Source organism: Rhea americana, unplaced genomic scaffold, assembly GCF_003343005.1.
Source record: "Rhea americana isolate MKP2758 unplaced genomic scaffold, rheAme1 scaffold_95, whole genome shotgun sequence".
NCBI classification, from domain to species: Eukaryota; Metazoa; Chordata; class Aves; order Rheiformes; family Rheidae; genus Rhea; species Rhea americana.
This window is the reverse complement of record NW_028187144.1, coordinates 2,826,105-2,842,714: the sequence shown is the minus strand read 5'-3', so window position 1 is coordinate 2,842,714 and position 16,610 is coordinate 2,826,105. Positions and strand designations below refer to the sequence as shown.

The 16,610-nt window shown below is 34.5% G+C and overlaps 1 protein-coding gene across 4 annotated transcripts in view; it reads left to right on the top strand.

The window, feature by feature from the left end:
• LRCH1 (leucine rich repeats and calponin homology domain containing 1) overlaps positions 1–16,610 on the top strand; it is a 143,674-nt gene that overhangs the window by 97,133 nt on the left and 29,931 nt on the right. For 2 of the 4 annotated variants that reach the window (XM_085325043.1, XM_085325042.1), the window contains exons 11-16: positions 495–578; positions 1,810–1,846; positions 2,629–2,742; positions 4,581–4,628; positions 5,933–6,005; positions 11,756–11,863. In XM_085325043.1, coding sequence (XP_085181169.1) covers positions 495–578; positions 1,810–1,846; positions 2,629–2,742; positions 4,581–4,628; positions 5,933–6,005; positions 11,756–11,863 — 464 coding nt within the window. The remainder of the gene's footprint in view (positions 1–494; positions 579–1,809; positions 1,847–2,628; positions 2,743–4,580; positions 4,629–5,932; positions 6,006–11,755; positions 11,864–16,610) is intronic. The other 2 variants (XM_085325040.1, XM_085325039.1) reach the window with 2 other exon arrangements.

Sequence of the window (16,610 nt, the reverse complement as noted above, 5' to 3'; positions counted from 1 at the left end):
WGATGGCAAAAATGAGTACTTTCCATAAAAGCCTTATTGGCAGAACTAGCAGGAGACTGTGTTTCTAAACTCTGAAAGAATTGCAAATGTTGAAAACAAAAGAAGTGTATCAGTCCATTAAGAGAATACTTGTTTTAAGGCATTTTGCATGGTGAGCAAAGTTAGTAAGTGGTTAAATATTGGTAAATAAACTTTCAGTTTCAGAAGTTGGTCTGTTTAATTGAAAGTGGAAGTTTTGGTTCATCAGAATGTGTGTGTATTTGTGTGTGTGTGTGTGTATTTGTGTGTGTGTGTATTTATATATATGTATATGCTAGATTGGAAGGCTTTGATAAGGAAAGCACATGGAGAGCTTTTTTCTCTTTCTGTAAATTCACGTATTAGTGTGCACAGAGAATTATTTCTTCTCTAATATTTGAGTCTCTATTTGAAGGTAAAGCTCACAAATGGAAATTTATACTACCCTTGATAATTGCTATTTTTTTCTGTTTTAGAGTAAATTTGCCAGAAGAACAAACAATTGATATAGCAATGATAGAACAACTAAGAGAAGCAGTAGATTTATTACAGGACCCCAGGTATGCTTACAGTAGTGGTGTCTCAGTGTCATATAATTAAAATCTTTGCAAATGGCTTTTGAAATTCCTTTTTTCACTGGTAATCGAAAGATCCTTGGACTTATAAAGTTGTYCTTAACAAGTCCTTAAGAGAAAGAAAGAAGGGGGGGGGAAGGTCTGCTGAGTAGGACTGAGGGGAGTACTCTTACTCTGGGTGGCCCTATCCAGATGCTTCCTATTACTTTTCTTTGTATAATCCCTTCTAGAAATTGATCAGGTTCATAGGTTCATTTTAAAACTAGATAACTCGTTTTTCATCACCACAGAGGCTCAATCAGTAGGTGACACTGAAGCACAGCTAACACACACTGACACAAGTTCAGCGCAGAATATATTGATTGTAGCAACATTAATTAACAAATTGGATTATTAAACTTGCAAAACACACATCCAGGAAGTGAGTTACTGTTGTCCCAGTGTTTTACAGGATTTCAAATCTGGGCATCTTGTGTTCATAGAAGCAGTATTTCAGTTCCAGAGCCAAGAAAGATTTCAGACTCAACTTCTTTCAACACTTTCAGATGTATTCACTCTTATATTTCCCATATTAACTAACTTCTTTCAAATTGTTGGCTATTTTAATTTATTATTGTGCTACTTTATTCCTATGCACTGTGTATTAAATTAGAATATGAAATTGAGGCTTTGCGTTCTATTCCAGCACAAGGAAGGTGCTAGAAGTTGGACATAGCAATTTACAATATTTTAGATAATGATATAGTTGGTTGTACTAAACAAGTCCATTTGTTTTGATACAAGATACTGCTTAGAAGGAAATTTTGCAGATGAAAGCACTAATTTTCCCTTGACAGAACTGGTGATAATGAAGTATCAAGAAATATTTCAACAGGTTGTTATGAGATAATACTGAAGAGGTTAAAAGTATGACTAAAATATTTAATATATCCATCCGTATGTTTGAAATAAAATACTGAACAGAATGGTTAACAAAGCCATAGTCCCAGTGCAATGCTTTTATTTCAACCCTTGCAGATTAATTATGGATATTTCAGAGAGGAGTGTTTTGAATCGGTTTCCCATGAAAGCAGCAGCAGTTTTAGAATTTCAGGAACCTACAGTAACATATATTTATCTAACTTCTCTTAGAAAAATAATGCATTTGTTAGATTTATCATATTTAAGTTGCTGCAYTCTCAATAACATGATTGCATTTGTTTGTCTTCATACATAGCAGTCAAATGCAGGTGGAGATGTCCTCCCTTGGTCAGGTACGTTAATGAGCATACTATTGCAAAATACCTGGGGTAAAGACAGGAAGCGAGCCAACAATTTCATGAATTTATGAGTCTACCAAGTAGAGAAGGGAAAAATTTAGTAGGCTGTAGGTCACAATTAATTCCTTTTAATATTTTTATAGAATTTTTCTTTTTGTTTATTTAAGTTTTCTGATATTATTGTTTTCTTTTTATCTCAGTTTTACCCTCTATGTGGCATTCTTGGTTGCAGAATCACCATTACCTTTCTACAGGGCCATCTCTTTCAAGTATTCCATTGGCCACGAAAATAAAATACTAGTGTATAGAGCTCAGCTACGCATGCTTTCTCCTCCCCCCAGATCTCCCTAGTTTAGTGTAGGAAAATAGTACGTTCATTATGGATAACCTCAACATGTTTTATAAGCTAAAGATGATTGTCTTTCCAAGGCACTGACACTACAGTTGTAAAGCGTATATATAACGTTATTCTGAGTTTTACAGGGTGATTTATTCTGCTTTTTACTTCATCTGTATTGTGACTGGTGAACTACTATTCTTTATAAAATAATTTGTTTAGATATTCAAAATTATCTACCTGTAAATGTTGGCATTGCAGGTATATAGTTTCTGGTTCTTCTCTTGTTGGCTTTCCATCGCAATATTTTTAAGAACTACTCTGAAATAATGTTATGCAAAAAAAATTACAGTTCAATTTCTAGTGATATGCAATCTTAAAAGTGTGTGTGTGTGCATATATATATATATATGTGTGTGTATTTATATGTATATTATAGAAAGAAAATACTGAAGAGGAACTAGAATTTCAGAAGAGGAGGGAATTGATTATGGAGAAAGCCAAGACTGAAGCCAGAATGTGTGAACAGGGTAAAAACTGGTCATTGAGTCAGGTATGGAGGATATAATAAATGTGGAAACACTTGGAATAGTAGTTGCCTTCTGTTTGTTTCTATATGGAAATAACAGTGTGTTTAGGCCCTTTGGGGTTTTATGCCTCAGCATGTTTCTCAAGATTTGACTGTAAATGAGCAGTTAAATAAGACTGAGCTCTCAGAAAAGAGCTGGTATAGTGAAAGTGAGAATGTTTTTTTGGAGGATAAAACTTCTAAAGTGGTTGCAGTGGCTATGTTCCTCTAGAGAAAATGAGTCTACTCAAAAGTTTGACCCTTGGTAAAAGAAACACCTGATTCCTCTTCCTCCTTCCCCAAATATTCTAGCTCTTGAAGTTATATAAGCTACTAAGGTTAGGTAAGCAGCAGTATTCTTAATATATTTAATGTTACAGAGCAAACTATATGTAGATTGAGATGTTATTTTTAAAGTTTCAGAAATATTTTCTTTAAAAATGAAATTCAAGAAACATTTGAGTTATTTCATACCTTTATGCTTTTGTTGCATCCAAAACTTACCATTATCCTTAGATGCCGAGGTCACCAAACTATATTTGAAACAGTCCTTATTTCAATTCTGAGATTAAACATTAATTCAATATCAGAATATGTGTTCTCTCTGTATTTTACTGAAATTGGTTGATGAGGATACTGCTGACTCACTGTTAAGAACTTTTTTAAAAAAGAAATAAAGCCTCCTAAACACTTACAGAGGGCCTAGTCTGGACTTTGTCACATAGGTGAAAGCACTAGAGACTTTCTGTAAAGTGAAAAAAGTTGTCAGTGCTTAATATTTTACAAGTGGTGCTTATACATCTTGCAAGAGCAAATACGTAATCATTCTACATTTTGTAGTACAGTGAGCATTTGTATCGCTGCACTTAAGCATCAATTAAAAATTCTGGTTAGTGACCTGCATACTGTGGGAGGTTTGACCTGTAATGTAGGCATAACTGGCATGTCATTTCTTTCTGTTTATTCTAGGGATTGTTATAGTTGAGGTGAGATTATGAGAGAAGTCCTCAGCTGAGGAATTTCTTAAGCCTGAAAGGTAGCCAGGAAAGGTCGTGCAGCAAAATGGGTGTAGTAGTCTTCCTTCCCATCTTGCTAACGTTTGGAAAGCTCTGTGACTATTGGGACTGAGTATCCTGAGTGTTGTTTTATTTTGTTTTCTTTTGTTCCCGTTTTTTTTCATGATAGAAAAAATTGACTGTGTGGAAAGGGTTTTGAATTGAATTATAATTTGTTTTTTTACCTATGCCAGGTCTGTTTCTGTTGGCTGGGTTATGATTGATACAAAATTAATGATTGTATTTCATTTTTATTAATGTGAGTTAAATTGAAACCATTTGACTATAACAAAAGCAGTCACAAAAGGTATATTGCTGTTCTTGCATAATGAATTGCTCTCAGAGTGCTTCCTTTTTAAAATCTCTATTAGTATATTTAACTATTGGTGATAGCTTAATTTTTACCTCTGTAAAACAAAATTAGCTTTTATATTTGAACCAAGTAATGTTAAAATAAATGCATTTCTGAATCAGTATTGAAACTAAGAGATTAAAGACAAGTGTATGCAAATTTATGCTATAGGAAAATCTTTTTTAAAATAGTATCTTCAGTTTATCTGACAATAAAAGTATGTATTTTTCTGGATTTATTTTTAGCTAATGATYAATCTAATGCTGGAAAAATGCTTTAAAAGTGGAAAGTATTAAAYACTAACGTGTGTATTGAGTATCCTGAGGAAAAGTCTCTGTGATGATCCCTTGCTGAAGTGTTTTCTCTTTTCTTTTTTTCCCCCATTCTCCTCTGCACCTCCTCCCCCACACATGCAGAATGATGTAGTTGTTTGGAATACAAGTGCACAAAGCTCTCACAATGAGGTAGGATCCTAGTGTCATTCTTTTGTCTGTGTTTTGTAGATCATCAGTTGACTTTTTTTTTTTTAACTGCATGAATATTTAATATACAAAAGTGAACCAACTAGTTGAATATCACAGAAAACATGATTGAGCTAAGAAGTGATGACTTTCATTTTTTCATTCTCATCTTCATAAAGATTTAAGAAAAGTAATTTCTGATATGCTTGTTTATGTACTTCCATAGTATTATTAGTATTTATTTATTTTTAACATTTTGCCACATTGTCTTTTTTTGACTCTTTTTTCCACAAAGTGTTTGTTTTTGCCCAGTGAAGTATCATGTCCTTCAGTTTTCAGCGGAAGCTTTTTTTTAATCTTGCTGCTTTCACAGTGCAGATAGCAGAAGATCAAAAACGAAAAGCTCTGAAGAATTCCTTATGGAGATCTTTTTTTTTCAAAAAAGTCTTCTTTTTATGGAGACCTTTTCCTTGTTTCCTGTGCAGAAACAGAGCTTGTTCCTTTCTGCTGCACTGTGTGTGAGCATCTTACAAATTCATGAGCTACCATATGTAAGTGGAAGGGGAGGATCATTTTGCTCTTACTGCAACTTCCAGTTGTTCCCTTCTTCCTTACRTGCAGAGGCCCCTAACCACCTTCCACCAGGCTCAGGGATGGGGCTGTATAGCTCCTGGCTCCACGAGCAATCACTTTTTAAGTAGGATTCCCATTACAGAGTTTAGCTGTAGGACTTCTACAGCGTTACTGTTGGTGGTACGATGGTTGTACCTCACCTTCTCCTATACGCTGCTGCTACTCCATTCTTTGTGCTGTTCTCGTTCAGGCTCAAGGGATATCCTGCCCTGAAGGGTGCGGTTAACTTCCTCCTTTCTGCTTTTTAGGCAGAAATTCAGTGCTGTAGGGAAAAATAGCTATGCAAAATAGAAATGAGTGCAATAAAAGAAACAAGAATATCTAAGGAAAAAATGGTCTTTATTTTATTTTTCTAAATGTAGTACTGCTACAAAAATTTATGCTTTATAATAACCAACTGATTATGTGAAAACACAGAGAAATAATCAGGTGTAGTTACGGACAGACAGAAAATCCTCAGTCTTTGGTCAGAAACTTTTATTTTCCTATGAAGGAATGGGATGGAATAAGAAAGGAAATGTATCTACTACGTATTTTCAGAACACACTATGATTAGATTGTGGCAGAATTCTTGTAGTGGGCAGTGCTGTTAACTTCTGCATTTTATGCAGTTGCTTGTGCTGAAATATTCTGGACAGTGCTCTTACTCAGATTTATGTTTTTGAATTGCACAGAACAAGGATAAAAGTCCAACAATGTCTCCTACTGCAAACAACATGATCCCCTTTGGCCTGAAGCCACGATCAGGTAATGTAGGAAAGGAACGTGACTGTTTTGCTTGTAAGCTTTCAGAACACTTCTTCTTTGTACCCCTATTTTGTTGACTTCTACTGAATGAAATAATTTCTATGCACTTTTTTACATATGTTATTGATGGAGGTCTCGGGTTTTATTTCCATTAGAAGACAGACATGAAACATTTTTTGTATTACTGCTTGAAGAAGGCTAGAACATTTTTAAGGATATAGGTTCAACTTAAAAATGAATTTCTAACAATAGTAAATATTGGCACATTTTATGTGGATCAGTTTTCATCCCTTACTAACAAATTACTCTATAAAATTATGTGGATGTGAGTGTGTGTATATTTATGAAATAATGTATATGCATGTATATGTATGTATGACAAAATACAGTTTATTTACATAAATTATTCTGAAAAATCTAATTACGCTTGTTTGGAAAATGTTTATGTATTACTCTGAAAATATATCAATGAGTCTTTCAGTAGTTACACTTGTTCTAAGGATTAAGTGTTACAGGAAGGCTAGATGTTCTCTTCAGCCAGCAGGTGAGTTTAATGAATTTGTAATATGATAAATCTGCATAAACTCTCAATCTTGTAATTAACATTCAACAGTTCATTTAAAAAAAAATGTTGATGTATTTGAGAGCTTGAATGAAAAGCTTTCTTTGAGAACAGGATTAGTTATAGGATTAAATTCAATTTTTAATCTTCTGTGTGCCTATATAGTCAATATTGTTAAGTCATCTTGCATCATCTTTAAAAAAAAACCTTAGGTTTTTCAATGTATTTCAGCTTCCTAAGACTGTAATTCTAGTTTCTGTCATTCACCACAAATGCTTTTAATCAACCACCAGAACCTTGCAGTTTCCATCATAAAATATCTTGGCGATGATGGCAGCAATTTCATATTTGAATGTATTTTAAGAAACTGTACCCATAGATTTGTTTTAAAAAAGGTTTTAAAGGGCAAAGAAAATGTTACTGAAACTTATTTCATTAAGAAGATATCTTACATTTCCCATGTAGTTATGGTGTACAAGCTAGGCAGGGTACCAAAAACCTTTAGATTCATTCAGCTGCATTTGTTAATTTCTTGGACTGTTCAGCTCTGGCTCTAAACTTTTATGTTCCCGATGCCTTAGATAAGTTATTATTTCTTAATATATACAAAATAGGGTTTAAATGATGAGCAAAGGAGCCCTTTGAGACTTGACAAAAACTCTGTGTGTTGGGTAGTATTGCACAGGTAGCAGTGACGGCAGGATAAAATCATTTGGAGAAAAACATGTAAAGGCAAATGGGCGCAGGCTGTGTTACTGCTCTAGCTGGCTGTGGCCTATGTTCTGTGGAGCCCCTGGCGAAATCTGCTGCCAGGGACAGGAAGCAGGATTGTGAGAGACGATGCAAGACTTTGACTTCTTGCTCAAGTGTTAGTTGAGAGTGTACTTCCTAATCTTGGCGTATCAGTGCACTTGTCCTGTATTCAATGGCTATTATATGTAAGGGGAAAATTTTTTTTCAAAATGGACTAGAGAAACCTTTTTTTAGAGGATTTACAGAGGGTTGAATTGCAAGGGTTGCAATTCCTTGCAATGTATCTTACAGGTCAAATGATAGAAGAAGCAGATATGCAAATCCTCCAGTTCTTCCCCATGGGCACTGTAGCTGTGTGTAGCCTCATTAAATACCAAAGTCAGTTGGGTGTAGTCTGTCTGTCGTTTTTCTGACTGTAGCATTACCAAATCATTTATTTTAACCACTTTGAGTACGCTGATACTGTGATGTCTTTTGATCCTTACTGTGGGTTGTGGAAAAACTGAAGTCACCAGTATTCCATATCTGAGTTTATTTTCCTGTGCATATTTATTTTCCTCTGCATATTTCCTCTGACTACAGAATCACCAACCTAGAGCCATTATTGCAGAATCTTTCACCTCTTCACATGCAGTTTCAGTCATGTTACCTTAAGTTTACCTCGTGGTAAGACAGTAATTTGGCAATAGTAACACTTTTAAGTCCAACATAAAACAGCAGTATATTAGCTATGTAGCACAACACAACAAAATGAAACCTTGCAAAGGAGAAGTGACACTGAAAATTGTTTCCTCTCCTGATACTGCTTTCGTGTAGTATTCAAATTTGTAGTATTCTGTGTAATATTCAGATTTGTTTTGCTTAGACCCAAGAATATTTTTACAAATAAAAGCAATATGTGATTGAAAAAAACAGCACGTTCTTCAATTTTGCAAATTTTTCCCTATTAAAGCTGGTTAGCTTGCCATGTCTCTTATTCCTTTACTTATCTTCCTCTTAAAGCTTTTTGTGCAAGTCTTGTACAAATTTGAACCATTTTGTCACTAAGCTTGTGCCTGTTAATTATATACTGTTTTATTTCTACAGAGCTGATCTTGAGGTCCAGCAGTTCTTTGTTCCAGAAAAGTTTTTCAGCTCAGTTGGTAGTTTATTTTAATAGTTTTTCATTTAAGTTCTGCATGGCCTTAGGGAATGAACTTTAAAACTCATTGAAAATGACTTTTAGTTATATAGTTCACTAGATTTTACATTTGAATTACTTGCTCCTATAAATTTTTGAATCTAAGTGCAAAATTGATTTTTAAATTATTCCAACTAAAACGTGTAAGGCATACTCTGCAGGGGGAAAATATTTTATATATACACATGCGTACGCACATGCACGTATATATATGGCAAAAATTCAAGGAAAATATATGTAAGCATAACTCTCTGAGATTGGAGAGTTTATTTTCACTATGTTTATTTTCATCTATTTTAAATGGATGTTGCTTTCTATTTAATTTTTTTTCCAACAGATTCATAATGATTTCTGTCTTGAGGAAAGGTAAAAATAAACAGTTTTAGAATTTTGGTAATGATTCCACATGCACAAATCAAAGTGCTTCCAGAGGATAAACCACAGTTGCTTAAACTTACATTCTGTGTGTGTTCAAGACTAAAGGTCCTTTTATTCTTTCATTTTAAAGCTAAGCAAAGCATGGCAAAAATTCGTATATGATGTCTGATTTGATATCCAAAGGAAATGTTTTGAAAGGTAATGAATCTATGTATTTGACCTTTTGACATCCTTTTCGAGGGTCAGATGTTACACAGAAGGTAGAGACAGGCTTTCTGATTTTTCAGTTATTTCCTTCTGCCTTTAAAGTAATTTATAATATGCAGACTTCTCAAATTCACATTAATTTTGAAAATCTTAAAATATTACTGTTGAAAAGAAGTAAGAATTACGAATTTTCTTACAGCCAGAGTTGTTCTAAGGAATGCTTTTGCTTTCTGAAAAGGAGTTGCTCAAAACAGTTAATGAGTTTAAATCCCTTGCACTTGATTCATGAATGGATTGCACTGTTCAGAGTGCTGCCTGCTGTAGAAATTGTGTCGCAAAGTTCTTGCCATAATACCTTTAAAATGGCAGGCCTTGAGGTTTGAACATCTACTAATACCTCTTGCAATACTCAAGAATATTAATTTCTGTCTTTTGCCATTTTGACACTATCCTCTTTCAGAGTTTCTGTTGAACATAGTGGCAGCAACAAAAGAAATAATAACTTTAGAGGCTAAAAGAAGCACAGATAAAGCTGAAAAATACAAAGCAGTGTGTATGAGAAAGTAAAATGTTGTTCCCTGACACATCTGTTTTCTTAGTATAATTTCATTTGTGAATCCAGTATCTTCCAGTAACCTGTAGAGGATTTGAATCACAATGTTAATATCTGTGGACATGCTTAACTTGCTTGTTTTTAGGTCTGTTGCAATACATCATGATTATTAGAAGTAAGCAGTATCTGTCCTTTGAGAGTTGGTTACTGTTTTATAGTCACTGTATATTTATTCATTGTATTTATTTTTTTCCTCAAGAAAACTAATTGGATTGTCTGTGTACTTTGGAGGAGCATGAGAATCCTAATTGCCAACGTAATTAAAGACTGTTTATTATTCGTCATAAATTTGTATTCTGTTTCCCATTCTTGATTCTGCTCAGGGTTTAAGTTTTGCAGGCTCTCACATTCAGCTGAGCTATCATCCCAATAGCCAGAGGCAGTGAACTGACTTTTGGGAAATGCATATCTTAAAAGAGAGAGCTTTTGAGAACCACTGAATATGAAGAGAAATTTAAGATGAAGTTTTATATAACATTGTCTGAATTTTTATCTTACTAATACAAATTCTAGAATTGTGGAGAAGAAAGTTTGTGTGATGAAGTTGCTCTATGGTTACTGATTAGGAATGATATAGAATGGGAACTTTCTCTGCTTACTGAAACTTTACCTTGGCCTGCCTTCTCCTGTAATATTAAATAGTTTATACTGCTTTTTGATCTTAGTACTAATGTGCATGTTAAAATGATTTAGGGTTACAATTTAGTGTTCAGAATGGAGGTAGTTTATAATCTCCATCTTAAAGTGAGGATTCATGATAGTTGCTTGTATCTGAATTACTGTAGATAAAACTTGGAAATATTTGTAGAAAATGGAAAAATGAGGGAAGACTGTAGATAAAACTTGGAAATATTTGTAGAAAATGGAAAAATGAGGGAAGTTCTCATTATTTTGGTGGCCGAAGCAGTAAGGAACAGTGTGATCAGATACCGCAAAAGAATATAAGAAAGTGACATCTCTGTGAAGGGCAGAGAGGGAGCAGTTTAAATTCTATGATGGAAAACAGGAATCCAGTGGGAAGTTTTGAAAGGGTGGATGATGTGCTGACGATAACAAGCAGGAAGGTGATATTTTAAGGATGTTCCTGTCCAGTTCTGAAACACTGTAGAATGGAGATTTGGAGAAAGCTCAAGAGAAAAGCCTTTCCACAATCAAGTCAGGAGACAAAAGTGCAGAGTAGATGTGGTAAAAATGGACATTGGGGAATCAGAGGAACACTTGAGGGGTGTTGCTGTGACTAGTTCAAGAAGAAAAGGCATGATGAATGCAGAATAGGGACTGTGTTGCTTTTCAAATTTAGCTCCATAGTCAGTTGATGCGTAGTCATAAAATGTGAGCGTGGTATGTTCYTGCAGCCATGTTGCTGTCCACTGAATAGTCTCTGAACTCTGTTGCAGCCAGTGTGGGGATGTTAAGTTTTGCATGCTCTAGGAAGCCCAGTTGGATCATTTCTGAATCTGCACTTGTTAGAAAACTGTCTGCAGAGCAGGTTTTCCGAGGCTTGTGATGCAGCACAGTCATCCTTTGGAGGCACTGTATGTCTGTTCCTGTCCTTGGAAAGTCTCCAAAACTTTCCAAGAGTTAAGAGAAAGGTGTTCTTATGACACAAAGTTACAATATATAACTAAATACTGAGTCTCTGAAGTTATTTTAATTGCTGAAACTTCACAGCTGATGTCCAGCTATTGATTCACTAGGTCAAGATTTTCTTTAGGCTATAGAGCAAAATCTATGGGTACTTTTTCTTAAAACGTGGTTGTAAATGGTTGTGTGAAGTGCTATGGTTATGATAATCTTGTTAAGCTTAACAGCCTGAACTGCACATATAATGTATGACTTACAAGTACTAACATTTAACTTTTCGTTCTTTATTCTGCATCATATTTCATTCTTTTCTTCAAAAATTATGCGTTTTGTATTAATCATCTTTGAACTGCATCTTCATTACCATACAATCCTAATRCCACATATGAAATGCTGCTGCTGCCCTTCCCCCCCCCTTTTTTTTTCCTGGTCCTTATACTGCCATGGTTGGACTGGCTGTCACTCCSCTCCAGCAGACCCATCCCTCACTCTTCCTCCTATCTCCTTCAACACACTTACACAGGCACAAACATGGGACAGCTATAGCTACAGTATCCCATCTGAAGGAGACAGTGACAATGGTAGGTGTTCTGTAAATATTTCCTTAATTTTATGTTTTGAGAAAAATAAATATACTGCAAATGCCCCATGTGCCAAAGGATGAAAGACAGTACTCTTGAGGGAATGTTTAATAAAACCAAATGCCTCAGAGGATGTGTATTAATTTGCTGTAGAATATGTAGAATTAGAAGTAAATGCGCAAGGCATGTCACTGTCTTCAACTCCAGCAAAACAACTTTTCCCATGATAGCCAATCCTCAAACTACTTCCAGTGCAGGTTTATTTATTTGTTTTACTTTTAAGGCTTGTAAAAGTTTTGCTCAAACATCAATTAACTTTTGCTTTTAGCTTATTAATGCATTTTTCGTTTATGATTTTTTTGATCAATACTGACTTTGTTAATTAAAATGTCATGTTCCCATCTGCATTATTGATGCAGGTGCATAATTAATTTAATTACAAAAGGAATCCATGAAGTCAATGCTTCCTGGGTTAGAAACAAAGCTTGAAAGAATCAGATAAGCAAAAAGAATGTGTCCAACAGAAACTGTTAATAATCCGTCAAACTTCTCTGTGCATAGTGAGGGCCAGATACATTAGTGGACGTGGCTGCTGCTTTGTTTTGTTTTGTTTTTTTCTCGAAGGCATTATTGTTGTAGTAGGTTGAGTCTTTACACACAATGCAAAAGCAAGAGAAAATTGGCTGTGTTTGGGCTGTTGAGGTTTTATGCTGCATAAATAGTTAACTATCAGATGGAAGAAATAGAAATAGAAACTAGACAAACCATTTATAAATATTCGATACGTAGATTTTATTTTATTTTTTTTTAAGTAGAACTGTGGTTCTTCCAGTTGTGGCAAAATAGAGTGGTGTTCAGGTTTTGGAAGGCAACAAAACTGTCAAAAGCTGGGATCAATGTGAAACATTGAGAGCTGCGTTCTTGGTTTCAATCTGAATGATGAACGCCTACGTTTAGTTTAGAATGCCTGCATTCTCAGTCTGGTTCATTGCTCGGCAGTCCCTGCTATTGCCGCTGTATTCTGGGTTACAAAACCAGTAAAGATAGCATATGTAAGAAACCTGCTCTGTAAAGGAGGTGAGTACACAAAGTTAGAAGTCTGTGATAAAAGTAAGTTGGAAAATTGAAGCTTGCTGCCATGATGGCAGTAATCTAACTTCATGTTTCACGGATGAGCAGCCTGTTGGGGGAGAGGGAAAGGTAAAAATACTTCTAACAGTGCAGCAGTTTTTTTGAAGTATGTCAAGATAAAAAAATAAATAAATCACTCTTTAATTTGGTCTTCCTCCAAAACTAGTTTGTTCCAGACAAAAATMAATCAATATTCCTTTTCTTCTTTTCTTCTTCATTTTGGGAAAGATGCATTTTCTCTGCCAGCAGTATCCTGTTGACAGTTTAGGAAATTGAGACTTGCATGCCTGATTTTACTGAACCTAATACTGTATGTTTCTAATAGGGAAAGCTACAGAGAATTTTGCTAAGTCAGCTCAGTAAAGCAAAACTATCATAGTAAAAAAAAAAAAAAAAAAAAAAAAGTTGTACAGATTCTTTCCTCACTGAAAGTAGGATGAGAAACATGACATAGCACTTCCTAAATCCGAAGTGTTATGAGTAATAACATATTCATAAAGATGACATGTTCTTAATTTTTGTATATGATTAAAATCCAAAATACCACTGCCAATTTTGAGAAACCATTTACAGTTCTCTGGTAGGCCTTCAAATTTCTCACTGACCCTGGCTTGCTGCCAGAGAATATTTCTTATGCTTTAATCTGACATTGTATATTGTGGGACCACGTTCAGGAATTTACCATGTGTTCCTTGAGTCCAATGCAGCACAGATACCAGTAAAGATCACAGCCAAAATACAGTGTGACTGATGAATGTTTAATGATTTAAAGAATTTTGGCAGCCTGGAACGGAACACTTCAGAGAGTGCCTTTGGCCATTACAGACTCGCATCAGTTGTATTTGAATTTAACGATTCAATGTACTGAATGCTTGATGTGATAGCAACTTGATTTTTTTTTAATTTTAGTGCAGTTTAATACTGTAGTATCTAACTTTCTTGAAAATCAATGATACCTACCGTTTACCGGCATTGATTTAAAAACAAAATGAGTTCAACGTTGTAGAACTGAGACATTTGAAGTGCAGGAGTGGTCGTTTAGAATTGAACCTAATTTGAGATGTAGGTGCAGAAGATAGTGTTCATCTTTCTTTTTATGAAAAAAAAAAATCTTTGCACCAAAAAAAGTAAAGCATGGTCTTGCAGGTGTTTAGAATGCTAAAAGAAGGATGTCTATGATTATCTTGTGAAGTTTACTGGAACTTTAGAAGCAGACTACAAAAGAAATCTGTTCTTCCCAGTGGTTTTTAAACTAAATACTCCCAATTGCCTAGTTTTGAGACTATCTAATAAGATTGTTTTTGAAGGGTGAGACAACGTTAGATGGTATTCAGTTATAGTTTGTTGAACAGTTATCTTGAAGATCCCTGAACAGATTTTCTTTACACTCTATCTCTACAGGTTAAATAGAAACAACCCTAAAAATTGGATTGAGTGAAGTTTCTCACTCAAGAGCATTGTTAAGTGCTGTTTCTTCTATACTCTGCTTTTGCTTTCTTCACTTAAGTAATGCGAACTTACTCTGGATTGTGAAGATCACATCTGGCATGGCTTTCTGATTCTCATCCTTTTTGATGCAGCAGATTCTGTTCCTTTGTCCGTGTGTCATATACTGAGATCTCAGGATTTGGAGCATTCTGCTYGTCTGTAAAAACGATACTCTTTAACGTATGAAATGGATGGAGGTGACAACATTGCCCAGTGCATCACTTAAAGTGATGCCTACCTGAATGCTCACCTTCGCTAGGATGGAATGACAAGCTGTGTATTACCAAAAGCAAAGAAGCTTTTTATTTTATTTTATATTTTTAATTAGTGAATAGTTGTTAGCCACAAGCAAAAGTCTGTGTTTTTTTTTTTGTTTGTTTGTTTGTTTTTGTTTTTTTGTTTTTTTTCTTTTTGTTTTTTTAATTTGAGTATAGCTTTGTAATACAAGTTATTCAGGCACGTTACCTCTTTTAAGCTGTGTTTCCTCTCTTTGTGAAATGCTAGTCAATTCAGAAATAACTTTTCTGAGTTGATTTTCTTTTTGTAGTATATAAATTCTAGATTCTTATTTTTCTCAAGACTGCTTTGTTTTTAGAAATAATCAACAGTGTTTACAGTCTGCTAACTTAATTCCTTAAATTACCCAGATCCTTTGCTCTTTCATTATATCCAGTACCTTAAAGTCTGATGGCATATACAGAATTTTGTAGTTGGAAATAAAATCCRAATGCTAAGCTGCTATACCTTCTCTATACAATCTTAATTAAAGCCTTTAAATATGTTTTCCAGTCACCATACTGGTAGAGGTCACAGATTTCTTCTATGCTAGTCTTTGAAGTACTACAAAGAAAAATGTAGAATGCTTTTATAGTAATATGTAGGTAGGTAGAAGACAGCCCACAGCTTTTTTTGTATTTTAGCAGGGGATCTTTTTCCCGTTGCTTGTAATTCTAGCAATTACAGTAGTAATCTTAGAACCTCATGGGCTCGCTAAAGTAAATGAGAAACACATGTACAAAGGATAGAAATTGTGTCTTGAACTAAAACATTCCCCCAATTACAAAAATTTGTTTTCAGTGTATATAAGAAGCCATTACAAAAGTCTTATAATTTCAGTACTATATTTGCAACATTCAAAATGTTTTCATTATAGGTCTGTCTTTTCTTATCCCACTAACCTACTTTTTTCAGTGATCAAAATTTGAAAATACTGTAAATGGTATAATTTTTAAAATTCTTTAGCAGATAATTGGAAATTGCATTAGTGAAGCTTTCATTACAGGCAAGCGAAGGACACACAATAGAGTGAAAATTATGCTGGCGAGCTGTTTTGCTCAATCAAGTTTTAATTTAACAAGATTACACCTTCTTGTATTAAAATTCAAGTGTTATTTTTTTGGTGGGTTTTAGTGTTTAAAAAAAAGGGTTAAAGTTATTCCTCATTAAGTTGTTAATGAATTCTGTCATGGCAGCCTGGCTTTGAGTAGTGAGGTTTTTCTATAAAGGGCTTGCTTTTTTTTTTTTTTTTTCCTCCTTCTGGCAGAAGAGACCATAAGTCTCCTGTTTTTAAATATAAAAATTATATATTTTGTCATAAACTGTTCTGTAAATTCCAGTTAAATTCCAGTGGAACTACACCAGTTTCTACCCTTACTTATACTGCCCTTAGTTATATTTTTAAATGAGTTCAGTAAACAACAAGATTTGTGTTACTCCAGATTTGCCACTGTTGTTTTACTTTTGTAAATTAAATGAGAGCAGTATAGCCTAGTTTGTGCACATGCCTTTGGAATAGGTAGATTTTTCGTGTCATTTAAGCTAACTTAAGCGAAATGAAAATATTATTGTTTACTTCCTTAAGTTTTTACAGCAAAAAACAGCTTTTACAAATGTTTTAAAAAGCCTTGTTTTCTTTTCTCTTTAGAGTTTGCTATCTAAGGCTATATCTGTACTCGTAAGTAAAATGGACCAGAGACAATTCTTTAGCACTGAGGTTAGTTGGCACAGTATGACTCAAATACCTAAACACTCTTACTTTCCAGAACAGGATGGCTGCTTTTAAGCTGTCTTTTGGGAATGTCCTTGGCCCGTGCTATTCTCCAGACTCCACTCAGATGTTGTTTAGAAG